The sequence below is a fragment of the Diorhabda carinulata genome, chromosome 10, assembly GCF_026250575.1.
Source record: "Diorhabda carinulata isolate Delta chromosome 10, icDioCari1.1, whole genome shotgun sequence".
Taxonomy (NCBI): domain Eukaryota; kingdom Metazoa; phylum Arthropoda; class Insecta; order Coleoptera; family Chrysomelidae; genus Diorhabda; species Diorhabda carinulata.
In genome coordinates this window covers 4,880,701-4,904,439 of record NC_079469.1, presented here as the reverse complement: position 1 = coordinate 4,904,439, position 23,739 = coordinate 4,880,701, and the positions used below count along the sequence as shown (strand labels likewise).

At 32.5% G+C, this 23,739-nt stretch overlaps 2 protein-coding genes across 9 annotated transcripts in view; one reads left to right on the top strand and one right to left on the bottom strand.

Annotated features, from left to right (window-relative positions):
• The window catches only part of LOC130898658 (WW domain-containing oxidoreductase), a 128,827-nt gene that overhangs the window by 51,936 nt on the left and 53,152 nt on the right, over positions 1–23,739 (bottom strand). The window contains exon 8 of one of the 4 annotated variants that reach the window (XR_009059919.1): positions 1,681–1,809. The exons of 2 other annotated variants lie outside the window; for them this stretch is intronic. The gene's annotated coding sequence lies outside the window, so the exon portion shown is untranslated. Of the gene's footprint in view, positions 1–1,680; positions 1,810–23,739 lie in introns of those variants that run through there. One more of the 4 variants, XR_009059914.1, reaches the window with a different exon arrangement.
• The window catches only part of LOC130898653 (A disintegrin and metalloproteinase with thrombospondin motifs 9), a 196,722-nt gene that overhangs the window by 127,354 nt on the left and 45,629 nt on the right, over positions 1–23,739 (top strand). For all 5 annotated transcript variants that reach the window (XM_057808089.1, XM_057808086.1, XM_057808084.1 and 2 more), the window contains exon 7: positions 17,303–17,465. In XM_057808089.1, coding sequence (XP_057664072.1) covers positions 17,303–17,465 — 163 coding nt within the window. The remainder of the gene's footprint in view (positions 1–17,302; positions 17,466–23,739) is intronic.

Sequence of the window (23,739 nt, the reverse complement as noted above, 5' to 3'; positions counted from 1 at the left end):
CTTGAAAATACTTACGTCGAGAAAAAGTGATATATACATTGATGATGCTTGTCGAATAATCAATAATTAGGCAATCTAAGAAAACAGATGATTTACGTCAAAATGGCGACCGTAGGGTAAACACTTGTATGTACCCGTGTTAGTTTTTCTTGGGTTTTCCCGTAGTGAGAATTGTTTCATGGTGTACAGAGGACTCAACAGATACATTTTACATCTAAATCAGTGGAACTAATATAGTTTTAACCGAGTATTTTAGCATTTCTCTAGATTAGTCTAGAAGTAATATTTCAAGCAATTTACAAAATTTAGAAGACTTTTACTAATTTTGTGCTCAAATTACAGAATTTTTTTGACATTAATTTCTATTGTTATATTATCAAGTTTATCAAACATGGCAGCTAAAAGATATTAGGGCAAGCTTAAGCTTTAGATGGAGTTAACCAATTTTCATTAGATCTTACTCATTTTCCACAAGTTCTTAATGAACTTACGTTTAAGATTATATTTACCATTTGCCTACATTGAGCACAACACTGCATAGAGGGAAAAAACCGACAAAGACCCTTTCCGGACGATAATTTCGCACTTCTTTTCGTAGCAACTCATTAAGAAGTAATTTCGCAATCAAACTGGAAATAATGAGGTCTAAAATCGATCAAATAGATTCACAAACCACAAAAACTTACGGCAAAAGCATCTGTTTACCCCACGGCGGCATGTCCATCAGCTGACAATTTGTTACATTGCTCTCTTGGTTTTCAAAAATAATATAGATGACAGTTGACAATTGACACAATGCCTATACAACTGGTACATAAAAATTTCTTCATCTGTCAAGTTCAGCAATTCAACACATAATGCAGTTGAAGCTGAATTGTATACACATTGTATAATTGATTAAAAACCGTTTGAAACTATTATTTCATTTTGTATAGGATGCATAGAAGCATCCATTCTATTTAATTTCTGTTTAAAACATAGATAAGTTGTGTGGAATGGATTCTCTTCAGATCTTCATTTACGCTGTCCATTTATTACAAATGAGAAGAATTCAACAATAGATCCGTTTTGATGGTACTTAGCATAACACTGCTCTGAATTTTCGACCTTTGAACTTGGTCTTGGCTAACAAATTAAATGAGATTCAACGGAACTTATGAGTTTTGTGAATGTGAAATAATTTACTTAAAATACTTCGTTTCAATTGCAAAAAACTTGCAAGGTTATTATATCCATTGTAGTCCGAGAAGCAACGTTCAGTTTCTTTGTCTATTCATACAAAATTGATTAACCATCTTCTGAGAAAACTCATGAAGGCTACGATTATTCAATTCTAATCGGATTTTGTTTTAATTTCCGAGCGTAAATGTTGATTTTTTTATTTCAATTATCTGAAACCCGGAGATGGGTGATTCATTTACGATCTAATTTTTAGTATAATTTTTCTGGGTGGCCATACATTTTAAACCAAGCATGGACGCTCCAATTACCGCAGCTTATAAGTGTTTTATTTCTAAAGCAAGTGACACTACAGTAGCCCGAAGTAAAAGAAGTGCATTTTTAACATTGAATACCGGATGTGTGAGCCCTGAGCCAAATGCGGCTGCAGAATACTCGCCGTTGGTAGTTTTTCCTTTTTCAAGATAGACAATGGAAATTATCCCACGTGCATCCCAAAAAACCGACACCATGATTATTACCTGCAGATGGAACGGTCTTTGTCTTCTTTGGAGCCGGTTCTCCTTTTTCAGTCCATTGTTTTAATTGTTCTTTTGTTTCGGGTGGGAAGTTATGGACCCATCTCCAAGTCTGGAACCATTTTCCCATTTATTCTCACAATCATTAAAAGAAATTTCGATTTATAAAATTTTATTTTTGCTCACTCTATAAAACATTTAAACTCGTTCTTGATACCATCTAACATTTAAAAATAAATAACGAATAAAATCTGATAAATATATAAAAATAATGATATTCCCGAATCGTTAACTGACATACGAACATTTTCAATTTTTTGGGTGCAATATATTTAATTTTTTTTTTTTACCCCTTCTCAGAAATCTTGATAAGAAAATGTTGTTATAACATATGAATATCTGGGTTTTTTTATGGAATGAAATTTAATAAAACAAAATAAGTGTAGTTTAAATTTTTTGATCTTTTATACCGTGAATTTTAATGAGTAATTCCAAGAAGATTGAGACGAGAATTAGTTATAGATATAGACGACGATTCCCGACATTAATTTCCTAATCACGTTATTAGTTGTTTTTTTTTCGAATAGTGCAAATAATAATCGATTTTTCTTCGTAATCAATTTTTTGTAATGTTAAAAATGTCCGTTGACTTGTAATATTCTTTCATATCGGACAAACTTAATGAAGCTTTTATATAAGACGTTATGAACATATTCGTAAATATATCTTAATCAGGAAATTATACGAAATATCAAAATCTTGTGACTAAAAGTATACTTTTAATCCTTATTTATTTTTGATATTGAATCATTTTTTGTTCAATATGATTAATAGAAAATTCCTTGTAGTGGGCAACAGTTGTAACTGACCGCACATAGCCTGATCACGTCTGATTAGGTTTTGGAAGTGGTGCCAAATTCACGTTTGACATCATATTATAACTAAAAATAATTTTCGGAACGCGTCGTGTACTATCTAAGCTTTCGGCCGGGAAAATAGGTTTTCATTTGAATTCAAGGTCTCGACTATGATTTTTTTAGACAAGAACGTCTGTCGATTCCGCCTAATAGTTAAAATTTAGTCTGGAAATGGTTAAACATCAGTTTTTTGTAATAAAAAAATAAAATAAATATTTCACTACTTATTTACAACATGTGAAATTATGGTTCTCAATATCTATGCATAATAGTTAAATTATAATTCACAGAAGCCGATAGTCAAAATATTTTTCACTAACGACTAAATAATTTAAAAGATTTTCTTATACAAATAGGATTTTATGTTGGAAAAACTAATCTTTAGCTTCCTGTTTAACTCGTATTCAGTTCAGTCTTCTTTTTCCCAGGTTTTTTGTTATTTCTCCATTTCATTATCTTCTGGGTCTGATTTCTCTTCTTTTTGTTTGTTTCCCACTACGTTCAATTCACGTCTCATTATGTCGTTCTTTATTTTGATTTGCTTTTACAAATAGGATTTTATGTCAGAAGAAATAAAAATGTCCAAAAAGTGTTATAGTGGATTTAGAGTTTTGTAGAAATAGCTTGAGGGAAGGAACAGAAATAAGAACTTGAAATCTGAATACATCTGAGAATTATCTAAACTATTTATCTCACAAGAGCATCTTTTTATCAAGGTTCACTAACAGCAATAAGTGTTAAAGAACTTAATGTATTTTGCATGTTTTTACTTGGTAGTAAAATTAAATTAGTGGTTTGTATATAAAATCAGAGGCGGAGATATTTCAAAAATTAAATCAGGTATTTAGAACAGAACAGAATAGAGATATACAGCTTCGACTAAATAGCCTTCGGTCTGGTAAACAAAAAACAAGTTTTTATCTCTGTTAACAGGTAACAGAATGTAACTTTTTATGAAATTACTTTTAGAATATTTTATTATACAATGAAGCTACATTCCTTTTATATTAATAGTCTGATGTCTTATGTGCTACCGATACTTCAACAAAACCTTCAGCAACCGTTGATAACTTCCAACCGCCATGGTTTTTTAGTATCATCAAGTTTAACAAAATTAGCCACTGTTTCGGAAACCTTATAAAACTGGTTTTTACCCACAACCTGATTGATACATTTCACATTGTGATATGCGTAAAATAAGCGACGATCCTTTACTGTTGCTAGAAGAAGGGCTATATACTTTCGGTGTACAAATTAGCCACTGTTTCGGAAACCTTATGAAACTTGTTTTTACCCACAATCTATTTGATACATTTTATATTTTGAATTGCGTGAAATAAACGCCGATCCTTTGATGTTGCTAAAAGAAAGGCTATATACATGCGGTGTACAAATTAGCCACTGTTTCGGACACCTTATAAAACTGGTTTTTACCCACAACCTGATTGATACATTTCACATTGTGATATGCGTAAAATAAGCGACGATCCTTTACTGTTGCTAGAAGAAGGGCTATATACTTTCGGTGTACAAATTAGCCACTGTTTCAGAAACCTTATGAAACTTGTTTTTACCCACAATCTATTTGATACATTTTATATTTTGAATTGCGTGAAATAAGCGCCGATCATTTGATGTTGCTAAAAGAAGGGCTATATACATGCGGTGTACAAATTAGCCATTGTTTCGGAAACCCTATGAAACTGGATTTTACCCAAAACCTTATTGATACATTTTATATTTTGAATTGCGTGAAATAAACGCCGATCCTTTGATGTTGCTAAAAGAAGGGCTATATACATGCGGTGTACAAATTAGCCATTGTTTCGGAAACCCTATGAAACTGGATTTTACCCAAAACCTTATTGATACATTTTACATTTTGAATTGCGCGAAATAAGCAGTGATCCTTTGATGTTGCTAGAAGAAAGGCTATGTACATTGTGTAAAATTTAACATATTTTTCATTAGCTACAAATCTCCTGTTCATATCCTACTCTATTACCCAAGTTTCACAATTAATAACGTTCCCGAATCTTTAATTATCATCTAATGTACCTGGCTGATTACACAAATTCGATAAAGTCCTGCATTTTCAAATACAACAACAACCTTGACCATTAAATAAATTTCATGGGAGTACATATCGTAGCTTTCTTGGGCTTGCAACCTTTCTCATTTTGTTGCAGAAATTGAATTAATTCGATCGCACTGTTGATGGCTTTTCTTCCTCTTCTTCTTCTTGTAGTAGGACGAGGTCCTGTCAGGTCTGTCATCTGCCCTCTTGTGACGCCGATGTCCAGCTATCGTACCAGCGTTTTGGGGGCCTACCGATTGGGCGTCTTGTGTCTGGTTTATGTGTTTTGGCCCATTTGGCAATCCGTTCTGGAGCCATTCGTTCTACATGGTCTCTCCATTGTCGGCGTCTTGCTCTTACCCATCTAACGACATCTTGTACTCCCAGTTCTCTTAAGGTATCTGTGTTGTGTATTCTATCGTGGAGTGTGGTACCCTTTATTGTTCGTAATATCTTCATCTCTGCTGTTCTCATTTTTCTCTTTGTTTGTGTTGTGTCTGCCCTTGTTTCTGCTGCATAGGTTAGTATGGATCTGATACAGGTCTTGTAGATTCGCGTCTTACTTTTTATGCTCATGTATTTATTTCTCCATATAATGTCCCGTAAATATACCGATATTCTAGTTGCTTTCTTGATCTGCTTATCTACCTCGTCCGTTATGTTTCTGCTGCTCGTTGTTTCTACGCCCAAGTAGTTGAAATTCATTACTTGCTCTATAACGCGCTCATTTACTACCAACTTGCATCTTATTGGGTCTTTGGATATTACCATGCTTTGTGTTTTCTCGCATGAGATTTGCATGTTAAGTCTCTGTGCCGTCAGGTTAAATTTATGAAGGAGGCGTTGTAGATCGTCTTCATTTTCAGCTATAAGTATAGCGTCATCTGCGTAGCAAAGGATTCTCAGGCGACGGTTATTCATTTCGAATCCTGTATTAACTTCGTTTACGCTCTCAATTATTTCGTCCACTATTACGTTGAAAAGGCATGGGCTGAGGCTATCTCCCTGTCTTATGCCGGATGAGACTTTGTGTTCTCTTGTTAGCCCACAGTCTGTTTTTATTCTTGTTTTGGTGTTGATGTTAAGTTGCCTTACTAGATTTGTATAATGCTTCTTGACGCCTTTTTGGTTTAGTCGGTGGATTACATCGTTGAGTTTTACTCTATCGAATGCTTGCTTTAGATCTACGAAACATGTGTACATGGGTTTATTGTATACTATGGATTTCTCTATCAACTGGCGTAATATAAATATTTTGCAAGTATCTTGGTAAATAACTTTAACACACTACTAAGTAGCGTTATGCCTCTGTAATTCTTCGGATCTGATGATGATGATGGCTTTTGTTGTGCTAATTTCGAAAAATTTCCGAGAAATAACGAATTCCGGTGGAGTGAAAAAAAACTCGGATTCAAACGTTTTTTTACTACATAGTATGTATAGAAAATATCTTCTAAACAACCACTAAGATCATAATGTTTAAATCAAATTACAAAATTTAGCAAAGCAGGTCTAACTGTCCCTATAAATACAACCTAACCTACTAATTGCAAAATTCAAATTCCACATGGATAATTTTCTGACTTGAATATTGTAATTATATAATTTTTCAATATTGAATAGATAACTAGTTTTTAACCAAACTACCTTCTAATCATGAATATAATGTCCTTCAAAAGTGATAAAATCAACGAATAACTTTTTTATTTGGTCTTAACATAGGTTTTGGCTTCATTAATAACTTCCTAATTTCATTAATCTTTCTTTTTATTTGGTACGTTTCGTTTCCAAGTCTGAAAACATGCAGGCGTTAGATCCTTAGATTATGATAGCTGCGAGAGTTATTCGAAGTTCAAATTTTTGACTTTCATTACCATTTTCTTTTTCAATACGTTCGCGGTAGAGATCCAAAACATGTTCATTTTGAAATTTTGCGTCCGCGGTGCTACTAAAACAAACTCGGGATTTAGAATCCTGTGTACATGTAGCACAGAATTCTAATTCCGAACGTGTTCTGAATACGTTCAATGCATCCATGAACTCTGTGTAATAATTTTAGCCATTTTTGTGATATGTACCACGAACTAACCTCTAATATGTGTTTTTCTACGTACTTACTCGTATAATCAAAAACAATCATAGTAGTTTTTGACTTTTTACTTAAGAATGTCAAGCTAGGCGTTAATAAATTGTTTGTGGAAGAACGCATACCCAGAACATATTCTGAACGAGGCATGCGCGTTTGAAAGGTTCAGAAGATATTCTGAATTTACTCGGAATGTGTTCACTTTCACAAGCTATTATTACTGTCAATGTTTTTCAACATTTCGAAACTCGCTTTAAAAAATGTTAACAAACTATCGCCGAAAACGACAATGGAGATGGAAAGGTCATACACTACGGAAACCAGCAATTAACTGTACCAAAACCATATAACGGCCAAAAAAGCGGCAAACTCATATGAACAGGTAGAAAAACCATTAGAAAAAACTGAAATTCAGAAACAGACAAAAAGATATATGAGATGTAAAGACAAAATTTGTGACATACTGTATACAACTTGCCTAGACTGTATTACATTCTAGAAGTAGAATTTTGTTTTCAACACCAAACTATTGGGGGAATTAACTATTATCAATAAAATGGTTTTGTCTGTTTGAATTATTTATTTGAGACACGTTTAAATGTGAATCACTCAACTTGACTGCTTGTATTAGAAATTGCGAATCTATGAGAAATATATGTGAGATTAATGCCATAACATTCATACTATTTTGGTAAACAAGGCCAAAATCATAAGTAATAACGCCGTTTTATATATAAGGCAGTTCTTTATAATTACAACATGGTTTTATTTTTAATCATTAACCTCGATTGAATTTTTTCTCGATTAATAAACAGAAAATTCTAAAAAACTGATATATTTCCCTGGGTTCATGATCCGCTCTTTGAATGCCTTTGTTAAGTTAGAAATATTGTTAGAGACAATCTGTTAGGTCCGTTTGCGATTCTAGATAATTTTTAAAAACAATCCAAACATCGCTGTATGATTTTTTTGATGCTTTTAATACATTTAACTTCAATATATAATTCAACTAAAGCAGGGGAACCCCTCATCCACTTTTTAACCTCATATTGGGAAGCGCAAATACAAATACCTGGCTTAACCTACCACCAAAAGCATCAGATTTTAGCACGTGTAGAGGATTTTTTCAGATCCTGCGATTAATTAGAAAAGAATACAGAATACTAGAAAAGGAATCCAAAAGATTCGACCTCAAGATAAATTACGAAAAGACGAGAGAAGATATGAAAATGAAAATTTGTGGTACATTTTCTCTTGAACCTTTTGGCCGATTTTAATTTGATTTTTCGTGGGCACAACTGTCCAAATGAATACCTACCAGGGGAGGACAGAAAAATGTAAGGTTTTTTCAACACAACTTGTAAAGAGACGAGAAAGTTCATGAACATGATCTTGGCTCTTATTTTCTGAACATTTTTCATTTTATTCATTGTATTAGCTTTATTTTGAGATATATTACAACACTTTTTACCATTTCAGTTAGAATTGAAATGAATATTAACATCTTGCGATTCGAAATATTAATTTTCTCTTCAATCACTTTCAATTCTAAACAATATTTCAACCGATATCTTATGTGTCCTTATCACCGAAGTCAATCATCTTTCCAAAGTAACATTATTGATCATTTGTTCAGACAGATCATCCCGAAACTCGATTAGGACCGATTTTCCACTATAACGACTCTTCATTAGCATTCTATCTAATATATCTCAAACACGCTCAATTGGATTGAGATCTGGAGAACGTAATCGCCAATCCATTGTGCTTATAACAAGCCAGGTAAGGTGGAGCATTCTCTAGCGTGTCTTTTTTGTTGAAAGAAGCAAATATACTCCCTATACTCCTACAAATAAATCCCATCCTAGATCATTTCTGATTTTCTATTAAAACAGACAGTGGAACTGAAGTTGAGTCCAAATGTTCGTTACCCTTCCCCTACTTCGAAACACCCACCTTGCACTAATGTTTGTCATATTTAAATGTTCATGTAGGATCCTCAGAATACTTGTATTTGATACGACGGTCTGTGCTGCAATTTCTTTGGTTTTTAGGCGCCATTCACTTAGAACAACTTCTTCCACTAATTTTATGTTTACTGGAATTGTGTTGGTGTTAATCCTCCTTTAGTCAAAAGCGCGAAACTCATTTCGAGACATAGTGGTCATTCGAAGTCTACTATAATGAATTAGATCGAAGCAGCAAGTTGAAACTTTGTCTAAAGATTGTTGAAACTTATCGCAGATGCCTGCATATAAGACCAAGATCTCATAGACTGCATTTTATGTCTTTATTGGTGTAGCTGGTGCAAATAATTTATTTTTCTATACGCTCCTTTACCGGGAAATTTCATTTCTAAGAAAAACGGAACATTATTTAAGCAAAAAGCGTTTATATGTAGGTTTTCCTTTATATATATGTTGCTGTTCGTTAGCCTCGCTAAAAACTCGAGAACGGCTGAACCGATTTGTTTAATTTTGGTCTTGAATTGAATTGAATTACTTGTAGAAGTCTAGGGAAGAACATTTTTTTCCTTGATTACCGCTAAGTACATAGAACTTTCTTTACTTCGTTGATTCTTTGTGAAAATAACACTTTACTGTTAAGTGCGCGAGAACTTTCTTCACTTTGTTTAATTAGAATTTACGATCCCGAGGATAAGGTCATGGCAGTCATTCAAATGTACGAACACGTGCTAATAGAATTGCAAACAATCATTAAGGGAAAATAGAGGAAAGGATAACTTGATCCTGCGTATACGATGACTCCAACGGATTTACCATTCGATTTTAAACGTTTACAATTTCCGGTACGTCTGGCCTTTGCGATGATCATAAATAAATCGCAAGGCCATTGGTTAGAAGTTTGCGGAAACAACTTTGGGTTTCCATGTTTCCCGCATGGACAATTATAATAAATATAGTTTATCAGAAAGCTTTAAATTGATTAACAGACTATATCATAACTGCCGAGCATTTTTTTTATTTATTTTAATAAAAAAAGGATTCCTTTTGTTTGTAAGTTTATTTTATACAAAAGTTTAGGTATTTCATTTATCGATTGAGGCAGTACAAAGTCTGCCGGGTCAGCTAATATTCAATATTTAACAATTAGAGCCGTCTACTTTTGATATTCATATTTGGCAAGTCAAAATAACGTCACTGTGACTAACGGCATAAGTAAATCCGTGTTTGCAGTTTTTTTTTCATTCCTTTTAATGCGCATGAAACTTTCAAAGGTCTCTGAGGTCGTTAGTAAAGTTATTCCTGTCAATCGGTACTTTAACGAAACTATATTCAGGTCGTGAACTCCTAGAACTCTAATTGAATTAAAGTCGTTAATTTATTCGGAATAATTTAGTTTTTTCAGTAAATAAATCGCATTAAAGACGAAGATATAAAATCCAAACAAGGATAAAAACGTCGAAGTCAATCCCATGATATCTATTAAACGAAGTTAATTAGTTGTTAAAATTTCAAGGCGACATTTAACATAACCTAATGCATTTCTGTAATACGTTATTTACATATAATGGGAAAGAATTACCGGTATAAATATTTTTCGACTAATACAGGCTCTGTTGGAATGTGCCTCAACGTCTCCTGGAGACAGTACAATCATAGACGTATCGGTAATTTTATTATTTTAACAAGCAGTTAATGTTTATTTATTTTTTGTGTATTATTTTTAAATTTCAATTTTATTCGATAATATTATAGGTAGAATTGATATCAAGTATTTCATTTCTTATTTTTAAATATATTTATGGCATTGATTGATGATAAAACTGAATATACCGATTAATCTACGTCCATGACAAACGAACTGTTTGGATTTTAATTACAGGGTAGGGCAACGCTATAAAATTCATAAAAATGATGACAATAATTTGCTACCAAGTATCGCTAGTTACCTATAATAAACAGATCGATTTATGAACAAGAAATCACGGAACGGCATTCCTGAAATTTCACAATTAATTACACTTAAGTTTCTTAAATGGTTATTGCCACATACCGAGTTCGGGTCTACTCGAAAAGTATAACTACAAGGAAAATTCTTCGAATACTTATTTCTCACAGAACGTAAAATTCCTGCAATTAGTTTATTCTATGGTATCAATGACATAAGTCGAAAGTGTGTCTGTCAAATAATAGATACTGCGTTCGGCTATGTACATCTAATGTTTTTGACTGTTAGTATAGTTCGGCAATCCACTTTATTTCGTTAGCACTGCTCGGTTCGCGTTCGTTTTTATAAATTTTTGAATTTTGATTCTTGACGTTTCCTTGACGGTTCAATAATTATCAATTAGCAATTTTATTCGACAAATGTTTATAGTTATATATTGTGTGTTGTTTTTGTATATATAAAATAAACAGTCTTATTCGTAATGCATGAAAACTGACTGAGTATGATACTGACCACGTCAATCATGGCTATACAGCAAATAAGTAGTTAAAAACCCAATTTTTGGACTTTCATAAAACTCCGTACTTCACTAGTGACTGTTCTGACCAGCTTTTAGTTCAAGTCTATTATGTCGATTTACGAATTTATTTTAAATTCGAAAAGTGGGATTATAGTATAAGCAGAACATTGTAGAGGTGATTTTCCATGATACCGGGGTTCACATATTAATTTGCAGCTATCCACCCCGTAATCAGTGCATTATGAAGACAGTGCTCTGCTATTTCCATATGACCGAAAGTTCCCTATTTAAATATACAGTTCCGGCTACACATGAGTTCCATTTAAGGAGGTGGGTAATGCTACAAACAAGTCCACGACATGGGCCGTGCAGCTGGTCTTGTACGGTTATAATGGAATTCTAAAATTTAACGAATTCGCGACGCTTTTTTATAAACAGAGGCGAGTTGTTTATGTTATTTGTTTAAGAACTAATATTAAAGAAGGTCTTTTTATTTATCTGTTGGGTTTGTTTATTTTCTAGTATTTTTGAGAATTTATTTAGTTTTCGATTGAAATTCATAATGAACGGAACGAAATACAAAAGTAACCGGTAAATTTAAATAAATTATACAAGTTAGTGAAGTATTAGTGATAAGTTAATCATTATATAAGTTAGTTAAGTCTAGTGTAAGTGTTTAAATAAATTGAGTACGTAAAAAACAGTGTTTAATTTCACCCCACCGATATAAACAGTATAAATAAATAAGAAAAACATACAATATTAAATATCAGTTGTTCTGTTTGAAATTGGTGAACATGCTTTTCACATTCTAACACTATTTAAGATGACAGTGTGCTTTTAATTTCAATTAAAATATTATAATAATCGTCTATTCTATATGCAGGATGTGTTTTTAGACAGTGGTAATTGGTGAATGTTCAATTTACTTCATGGTAAACTTGTTGGAAATAATTGTAGTTTAGTATAAATTGGGCATCAAATTATATCCATCTCCAATAAAAAGATTAAATTGAAATGTTCACGGTTATTTTAATAACAATAATTATGATATTATTTGTTACTCAAGAAAACAGAGATTTAGAAGAATTACTACAGTAGCGGATTCAGATATTCTCTACCAAAAATTATTCACTTTGCCTGAAACTACAAAGTTTGATATGAAAATCGATAGTGTAATTTATTAGGAGTTATTATATTGACAAAAATATTTATTAGTAATCATTTATCACTATAAATTGAACAAATTGGTTGTATAATTAAATTTACTATTAGAAAAATACCAAATAAAGATGGTGTGTATTCGCCCCACATCAATACAAGAATTAGACGCTAAAAATCCAGCTAGTATTTACCCGATTTTTGGGCGAGGAACTGCTAATTATTTTGTAAATAAATCTAACGAAATGCTACCAAAACAAGTCAAAATTTAAATTTCTTCGGGATATTCATCACGCAATATTTGACAAACAAAAAAAAGTAACTCTGTAAACCAAATACCTTACCTGTGAAACAAAAATTCAACAATTGAAGTTCGTTCTTTAATGTGTTTATTTTTTTTAATTATTTTTCAACTACATAATCCGAATTTTTAAATTGTAACACATTTTATCTTTAATTTGTTCTGTGTATCTAACTTCACAATCTGAGACGATTTCTTCTTTATCGACATGAAGTTCAGTAAAATTCAAACTCAAATAAATACGGCAAATTTCTTAGAAAAATTAATAAATACATTAAATGTACAGTAAATACAGCCCAAAATAAATAGTTTGATAAGTTTTCAATCACTTCATGCGAATTTATTTTTAGATTATAACTTAATTTATATTTAATTTGTTCTGTTTATCTAACCTCACAATCTGAGACGATTTCTTCTTTATCGACATGAAGTTTGGTATGTGCACGCTGTCATACCCAAATTAAATAATCAGTCAAGTGAACCTTAAACAATGAATTAGTAGGGCCTTGCCGTTCGTAACTAACTCTACACCTAAATTTAACGTTGCTGCTGTTAATCTAAAAATTCCGTTATTCTTTTTGACGTGTGTTCTACTTTTTGTTTTCTAGATAGAAAAAACTAGCAAAGCCGAAAACTAGCCATAAGCAAACAAACAAAAAGAGAAACATCTAGCGTCATACGTCAAAATCATGTGACAAACGCAAACGGATGTGTCTGACTCTTTTCTTTTGTTACGAAACAACAGGAAAAGTTATAATTCGTTTATGTTGAAAATCACCAACGGCAGACCGATCGGCAAACGGCAACTATAAATGATCTTATGCATTTCGATAGTTTTAAGTCTGTAAACGCAAACGTCAACGGCAACGGCAACCGAATGGTCAAGTTTATGAATCGACCTTTAAGGGCAATAAGTTAGTAAGCTGTGATTAGCTTTATTGTCTTAAAGAAAATTTCTCAATTTTATAATAGATAATATAAAATGCATTTCAATGTTGTTAATTTTGTAACAGCAAACATCAACGGCAAGGTCAAGTTTATAAATCGGCTCTAAACGTTCTCCAAGTAATTTTGTGATTTTGAAGGTTATTAAAAAATTCAGAAATGCGCTTAATGTAATGTGCCAACGAAAAGGAAACTCGGGGCTTCCCAGGAGAGTTAACAACAAAAATAACCATAAATGTATCTTAGAATCTGAAAACCAACTAGACAAGCACTTCCTTCCGAAGAATCCTGTAAGAGGTGGGTGCATAAACAATTACATCTTCGGGGTTTTTGTAAAATGTAAATCGATTTCTGGGCTTTGCCAGACCAGATTAGCGTCAAGAAGTTCTTTTACATATTGCAAAAGCGAGTGTCTGGTGTGCAGAATCATTCGTCGGTACTTTATTGAAGAGAAGTCACTCTTGCTCGTAATTTGGCATTTCGAGACAAATTTTACCAATATGACGAGGCATTTTGCCATACTGATGCCAGAGACATTTGGAGCAGGGCTGAAACTGCCATCCACAAACATCGTTGACAAAAAAATAAATTTCTATTTTGATATTCATTTATTGATCAATATAAAAACGTAAATTGTCAGTGTCAATATCATATTTTGACTTAAAGAAAAGTCGAAACGTCAAAATTTTCATCTTTCTTTTAAAAAATTATTCAAAAAAAATGACAGAGACATAAAATCAAGACGATTTAGAAACATAAATATATAAAAGGTCTAAAAAATAAGAAATTAAAGATATTCCTACTGATATGATTTTTTAATTGAATAATATCCACGTGACAATATTTGTTATTATGGTTAATTAAACGTGGACATGTTTTTTGCGTTAATTTAAACGTATGTATATCTGTGTTGACAGCTTTAAAACACGATAAAATCGAGCATTCACTTTTTATAGTACAAAAAAATCGTGACTGGATCTGGAGTGATCAGATACTACGACCAGATAAAATTATTTGAAGCTCCAAACATCAATATTATGTCATCGAAAGTTAAGTAGTTTATATAATGGACTCGTTATTTATTTTGATTATCTTTAGGTTGTAATAGACAAAATGTTATGGACTGTGGTTAATTTAAATAAAAAACGTAGTGTATAATCAACCGCTATGCGTTATCGTAGTATAATTTTCACATTAACTTCACGAGTTAAGACAAGAATTAAGCATATAATAATAGTAATATTATCTAAATGGAGGTTATAATGAATTCATGTATGACTAGTTTCACTGTGAATATTATGTATGAATGCTAATAACCCAATAGGTATAGTACTCACTACCAAACGAAATACATTCTAGTAGCCCCAAAATAGTTTTGATGATTTCTTATCTTAATTGAATTAAAATGTTATTTTTTGCAACTTTTTCATTCAATAAATGTCAAAGTTATTTACACAGAATTAATTACACATTGTGAACATTCGCCACCAAATATAATTGGTTGTATTTTATACAGTAATAAGTAATATACAGGATGATATAAAAAAATGAATAAGTAAAACTTTTTCTTTTTATTCGCAATCGTTAAATTACCATTAAATTTATCTGTATGACAAATAATACTTATACAAGGTGGTCTAGTAGCCACAAGATAGTGGCTACTACGCGATCTACAACATGCAGTAAATAATGGTTTAGAAGCAGTTTAAATAAAATTAATTCACCATGAAAACTGTAATAGTTTTTTTAAAAAATATTTGGCATTTAAAAATAAAATACCTATATAAACACAACAAAAAATGTTAAACTTAATGAATCACTTCTTTTTTGGCATACATACGAAAATTTAAAATGAAGCTTAAGACCATGTTAAAATCCAATTTATTTCTTTTCTCTATGAGGTTAGGCAATACACATTGTATATTAGTCTTAATTATTGAAACAACAACTTCAGCTTCGACTTTTCGTACATGATACAATTATAGCAATTTTCTTTGCATAATCTACAATATTAGCGACAAATTCTGATTAAATAAAAAATGTACAATAACAAATACTTTTTTTTTCTAAATTAAAGCCTTTAGTTTCATTATTGCTAAACGATTGATGATTCCTAATAGGAAATTGTTTTGTATTTATGTTTTCTACTTCTTCAGATTCAGTCTTTTCGTTACATACGTAACTATATTCTTTTGGACAGCTTTTTTTCGATTTCTGGAGATGAGCTATTTAGCTCAAAATCATATGTGGACACAGATTTACCTGGTGGAACACGAATTTTCTTTTGCCTTTATGGCTTCACACGGCACCTTTTCAGTATTTTTCAATAATGCTTTCAAAAGGGTTCTTGATTGCTTCGACGTCATATAATTGATTTCTTCAGCTTGGATATGACTCGTTCAAGTCTACAGGAAATAATTCCATGCCTGGAAATTGCGATTTCGGTAGCATCCCACGATTTGTTTGTTTCCAGGTTGTAAGGATTCGGCGCCATCCAAATACGGAGACATCCAATGGTTCTTAGCAAAAATACGAAGCTGATATTATTTTCTTCGCACCTACAACCTTCCAAATATGGTAAAGGCACTTCAATCAACCAATCTACGAAGATGTCTCCATCAAACCACCCTGAAAAAGACCGATTAAAGTGAATTCCAGTTGGTCCATTTTGTATTCACCCAGGATACAAATGGTTAGCTTTGTACACAACATTGGTGCTAATAGTTAACCATCTCCTGTAGCGCAGAACATAACAGACGTAGAGACTTTGCTTTACTGGGTCATCGGTTATGTTAGTTTCATCGAAATTTATTATTTTCTTCCTCCAAGAGTTGTTTTCAAATTCTCAAAATACTCCACAGTTGTTTCTGTTGTTACTTGTGACCTTGAGCATTTTATTTTTTCTGACAATCCCCTTGTCAATTCACGATTTCTTTCCAAAAAAGCTATTTGCCAATCCTTTCCAGGCAGAGGAATATGAACACCTTTTCGGTTCAAATACTGTTGAACGAATTCACATAGCAATTGCTGGGTGAAGGGGTACCCAAATAAACTTTTTTCCTCCAATATACTTGAGACAGGGGACCGTTCCAACTTGTCATCGTTCTTCCCAAGGTATTGATTGTATAACGTGGTTTTGAGCACCTCGAACGTATCTGCTACTTGCCGGAACCATAGTTGATCTTCTAAAACACCTTCAAAGGTTCTTTCCTTGTTTTTACTCGAATAATTTAGCCGATATGTGGTGCTAATATCTCAGCATTGTGTGAAGACAGGTCGTATGTTTGTAAAGTTGTTTCGATCACATGGAAGTTGAGGTTATGGATGAGTATTCATTTCATTGGAGCAATAACGTACAATGTTTAGTGTACTGACAATAGGTGAAACTTTCTGACATATTTAAGATGATAAATATTTCACTCAATTATCATTACTTCTTTCAAATTCTTATTAATGAATTTCATAAAATGAAAATAAGCTTTAGGATGACATTAACAGGGATATTTAGTCAAAAACAGAGCTGTCATCCTTAATAAGTGGGAAATTTAAAAATGTTGCACCAGGGGTCCATATAACCCATGTATCTCCACTCGACTTTATTTTTAGGAGCTTAAATATATTTTTGTAGTAACTTCGAGATGTTTTTTTTTTCTTATTTATACAATAATTTATGTATTTGGTTACAGATGGGGTATATTAGAACTACCGATTGCACATATTTTATTGAACCGGCCGAGAAATTAACCGAAGGATCATCTGGCAGTTTAATTCACAGAATTAAGAGGCTACCGCATCCTACAAGAAAAATTAATGATGTCAATTCAGATATACAATTTGATGAAAATAATGGTAAGTTTATATGTTTATTATATTTTTTACAGTGAAATCATTATTCTTAAGAATAAAATTAAGTGAGTATTGACTGAAACAATGGTAGATGACAATATTTTTCGGGAAAATTCGATTATGTTCAATGTAGATAATAAAAAAATGCACTTTTAACGTAGAAAATTTCTTGAATATTAATTATTGTTGTCAAGTACAATTTTGTATAATTTTAAATCTGTCACGTGATATAATTTGTATTAAAAGTTTACATTATTCAAGTTTTGCTACATTTTGAAACTCGTTAGCCAATTAGACCACCCAGTATGTGTAAACACGCCGAAGGCGAGGTTAACATGAAGTAAAACTATAAAAAAAAATGAAAAAAAAAAATTGCACAAAAAATAAAGTTAAGTAAATACGTAGATAGAGACAGACCAGCTGGTATGAGCCACTTAAATAGCGTGGATGATTATTATTAAATAGCTGGTTGTGTATATGCATAATGGTGCATAAAGAAAGAACAGCCAACAATCTAAAAACAACATCGATGTCGCTGGTTTACTTCGCCTCTAGACTGCTCGGCTCCTCGAAGGTAGCGAACCGCAAAAGAAATTCGCCGGTTGGAGTTTATTCCACCAGCGGTTACATAAAATATTATTCGATGCGATATTTTTAAAATTGAAACCATATAAACTGCTGAAATATAAATATTCTGCGGTCATATCTTTATGATAATCAGATGCACAGTTTTTAATTTTTTTAGCAGTTATTAATAAAGGACTAGGCACGAAACCGTCTTCCAGCGTGTCCTAGTAGAATTCCTAGAGAACATAGCCCATTCAAACAGCAATTTTTGCCATTGTCAACCCAACTGAAATTTACTACATCGTGACTGTCAAACCATGTTCCATCTAGATAAATTATGTTTCTATTAGAACTTCGGTAGTCTTTTATATGACGCAAATAATCTTGTCGCAATAGAACGAGTCTTGATAATTCGGTTATTGCCATTCCTTTATTCAGTTTTTTGTGTTTAAAACCACATGCTGATAAAATTTAACGCAATTTTTCTAAACTGATATAATTGTATTCTATATAATCTGCTATCTTTTGCTGTATAACTTCTAATGTCCCCCTTCATTATATTCATTCGCCCATGGTATAAAGAACGTCATATTTCTATTTATTTGAAGATATTTATGAATTAAATTAATCTCACCAAGCCACGCCAATGCTTATCGCAGACTTTCTAGCAGGAATATTGCGAATAAATTATGTACATACAGCTTTGGCCAATAGAAATGCATTTATGTTTACGATTCGATGTTTTCAATGGTAAACAGTGGAGATGATGAGTCCACGTGGACTGACGGTTTGTTAGAAAGAAGAAATATAAACGCATTTTGAGTTTTTATTCGTTTTAGATATTGTTTTCTGATATAAAGTCCCGAATCGAAAGTCAGATCTTCTCAATGCCGTGATTCGCCCTTGGAAATATCTAGATTAGGTATGTTACGGAGATTCGATTCCGATTCCGAATTCAGAAATTCGGAACTTCCTATTGATGTTAAATCTCCGATTTCGACCTCGATTCCGATACTTTTATATTCGAGGTTAGAATCATAGGGAGTAGTGTATGAACAGGTTTATACTTGTCACGCGAATAATAGCGCAGCGCTTATTTTGTTTATTACTCTTTCACTTATTTCGTATTCGAGTAAGATGGTTCTTTTGTTTTATTTTTTTACGCTTGAGTTTCTAATGAGTTTTTCATAGTTACATTGTGCCTTGAGCCCTACTTGACGTTACCAAAGGACGATGTCCGTTGAGAAGCCGTTAAAACTTTGTAATGAAATATATTAAGGAAAGGGCGGCACGACTATATCTTTAAAAGGTCATTTAAAGTAGGCAAATCCTTCTGAATACGAAGAATTAAATAAACTAGAAACTTTCCATATTTTGTTAATTCTTGTGCATGTATTCATTTGGATAAATATTTTGTTTCGTATTCATGAATTAACTCCTCTTTCAGCCAGTACATTTTAAATTTTCTCTATAGGTACGCTTTCAAAGGTTTTTTTCTAAGTCACGTTCAACTTTTTTTTCTTGAATTGCTTTTTCTGGTATAAATACATGATTCCAATAATATACTAAGGTCTCAGATCTGAGACCTAGCTACTATGGAATTTTAAAAATTCGGCTACTTTCTTCGTTCTCTGAGCAAATGGCTGTTTTACATGAGGTAGGTAGCTAGCCTTGCCTCACAACCCTCCTCTTTTATCCGGGCTTGGGAACGGCAGCATGGTCGCTGAGCTACTCAATCCGCCCAACGGATTTATATATAGACTTAACAAAAGCATTTGACAGAGTGAGATTACATTGAGCTACTAAAAGAACGAGGCAAAAACCAAAGGACAATAGACATCATTCGGGACATGAACAACGGAAATAGAACATATGTAAGAGTAAACAACGAACTCTCCAGTAAAATGCCAGTATCAACAGGGATCAGACAAGGAGATAGTCTCAGCCTCTCAGCCCAATACTCTTCAACATTATAATGGACGAAATCATAAAAGAAGTCAAAACGGCAGGCAGAGGATACAGAATGGGAAAACATGAGTTTAAGATAGTTTGCTACGCTGATGACGCGGTTGTGATATCCGAAGATGAGGATAATCTGCAAAAACTGCTACACAGATTTGAAACAGTTGCAGAAAAATTCAATATGATCATATCGACACAAAAGACACAATCCTTGACAATAGCGAGAGAACCAAGAAGATGCAAACTGGCAATTTATAATAAAAGTGTAGAGCAGGTTATGTGTTTTAAATATTTAGGGGTTAACATCACGAGCAATAGGAACTTGAAACAAGAAGTCAGAACGCAAACAACAGCAGCATCTAGGATATCGGGATTCCTTCGAACCGTGATATGGAGGAATAAATTTTTAAGTATCGAAAGCAAAACACGGATATATAAAACTTGTGTCAGACCAGTAATGACATACGCCATAGAAACGAGGGCGGAGACTGCAACTACTAAGCGGACTCTTAGAACGACCGAGATGAAGACATTACGCTCAATCACAGGGAAAACACTAAGAGACAGAATAAGGAGCAATGAAATTAGAGGAATGTGTGACGTTCCGGATATAGTGAGATGGGCCAGAACTAGAAGAAGAGCATGGAGAGATCATGTCAATAGAATGGACGACGATCGACTGGCGAAAATCGCAAAGGAAGAGAGACCCAATAAAAGTAGACCGCCTGGAAGACCACCAAAGCGCAGGTATGAGAGCTGGTCGTCGGAGTCACAACTTAGGCTGCCTCTTTGAAAACACAAGACATAGTCTTAAAATAAGAAGAAGAAGAAGAAAAATTCGCTTTTCGCTTTTCGAGCGGCGTCTTTAACATTTTTTATAAATGGCGAAACTTGTTTGATGTTTATTTGTATATAATTTATTTAGTAGCAGTGTTTTATTTATAGTATTTTTTCTAAATAATTTCTAGGAAAGTTTATTTATTTATTTCTTTTGTTTCTTTTTATTTAGGTATATAAATGGTTTGTGTAAACGCAGTTAATTAGTTTAGAACGAATTAGTAAAAGTGATCGTAGGAAGTATTTAAGTGATATTTATAAGTAAATTATTATAAGTTAAGTGTAGTGTAAAGTGTGTAAATAAATTAAGAACGTAAGAGACAATGGTTATTAATTGACCCCACGAATAGAAAGAGTGTAAACAAATACGAAAAACGTTACAATAATATGCTCATTAAAATGCTATAAATCAAAATTCATCTTAAATAATGAAATAAAGTCATAGAAAATAAATTACGTTGCAATCGACGATATATTTGATTATCTAATTTTTATTGATCATTGCTGATCATGGAAATGAATTAAAGATTAAAAGATGACAATCCGTTTATGTTGAATTCGCTTCGATAGGTACAGTGGGTGTGCCAATGAATTATGTCTACTTAAAATTAATAAAGTCAACGATAAATATTTTCTTGAAGAACATGTACCACCTACTGTTTAATATCTCAACTCAAGGAATATTTTAAAGGATTTTTGAAAGGGAAATATAAATTACACCAGAAAAAAAAATTCAAAAAAGACTCATTTTTATGGGGGTGAGCGGTAGATGATGTGAAAATAATGCTTTGCCTTCGAAGTCGTGAATTCGAACACTATGAATATTTAATGGATGATTACGTATATCCTCCTAATATGTTTGACGGAATTAATAATTCTACACTGAAGGTAAAGGGCGGCTCATGTCCAATGGTTAACAATACGTAACTTTTACAGGGACAACCTGTACAATCTAAATGAATTTTTCAATCGGTTTTTTAATAAAAAGATACTCTTTGTTTAGCTCGATAAAATTAATGGTTTAGGAAATATGCAGACTTTTATATCATTGTACATGCCAATTAAACGGTTCGCCATAAAAAGACATTGTGAAGAAAATTATCACAAATTGTAATTATTCATTGAAAATACCTACAAGAGGTATTAGAACACAATCAAACATTTATAATTAAACTGCATACTGTCGAATATCGTGTTACTTACATAGAGAAAAAGTTCTCGCTGAATATTCAGGTTATTATAAAAAAAATGTGCACCTACGTAATTATTACCTACTATTCCTGCCCATACATTAACACAAAATCAATGTTGATTCTTAATTCTTAATAAATCCGTCTCGTGTGAAACCAGCTTCATCAGTAAACAGTACTTTTCCAACAAATGTATTATCAACTTGTTATTTATCTAGGAACCAAAGATTGTAAACCAGTCTTCCTGGATAATTCTCTACTTCCATGGCATGCACTTTCTGGATGTGAAAGGGATAAAGAAATTACTCCTGGACAATCCTATGAATAGTTGTTGATACGTTAAATTGACATTTTGCGTACTCTAGTTGTAGATCAGCATCAACTGCATCTGCTCTAAAGCTGGTGTTCGTACAGTTCGTTGTTGTCCTTCGCCACCTTTGACCATAATGGAAACTAGTTTACTCAATTTATATAGACAAAAAGCTGTTTCCCGTAAGTTGCGATTATCCCTAACAAAAGTTTTACAATCGGGTATAATTCTGCCCAGAAGGCGATCAGTACCAAATCATACATTAAATGCATGTCAGCATATTCACTAAAGGTAAATTTTACCATATTGGAATTTTAAATACAATGTGTTTATTATTGATGACAGATTTTGAAAAGATTGACAACAAACTGACATTATCAAATTTACAATGTTTAATTGAATATCACGTAGTAGCTTATTTGACTGTAGCTTACTACATGAAAAATAATTATTAATCTCTTTCTTCGATAGTATGTAGTACAAATGTATATTTAATCATTCATTAGTTCTCCAAGAAGTTTTTGATTGTGTTCTAAAACCTCTTGTAGCTATTTTCAATAAATAATTATAATTTATGATAATTTTCTTCAGAATTTCTCTTTATGGCGAACCGTTCCCTTGGCATGTACATTAAAAAATCGATTGAAAAATTCAAAAGTCCCGGAACACCCTATATAAATATACAATGATTCACACAAAATACCGTGAAATGTGTAAAAAAATTTATTGCTTTTGGCTAGTAATACAATCAATCCGAATTGTAGATGCATTATACAAGGTGTTTCGGAGTAGTACTCCAATCTTTCGGAAAATGATTCTATAGGTAAATATAAGAAAAAAAGTTGGTATAAAAAAACTTCGTAAGAAATTCGATAGATTTCGCCCGGATTCCTGATCCACCAATAGGAAGCCTTATTGAAAGTCTTGGGTCTGAAATTGTCAAGCAAATTTGTTTGGTCTATACGTATTTTGACCTGAAAAATTGAATAAAATAGGTCTCAGATCTGTAACTGTAATAGTTTTTACGTTAACTGACGTAAAATACAAAAAAACTCAACTCTAAAATACACTTTTTTCACGTTTGGAGTAAAATAACTTCGTTAAATGCTTAATAAATGCATTAAACTTTCTAATAGAACTAAAATTTAAATCTGAAGAGAATCTACAGCCTCAATAAAAAGTTTTATTTTAAAGTTTAATGCATTAATTAAGAATTTAGCGAAGTTATTTTACTCTAAACGTAAAACGAAACACACTGTATATGTAAGGCTTTTTTCGGAATGGCTTGTCGTGAGCCCAAAATCAGGAATGTTTTTTTTTTCGTACTTTTCATTGCTTGCTCTGTTGTACTAATTTGTTTTGATCTGAATACAGTTAGTAGTTTCAATGATTGTAATTTATTGATTGATTC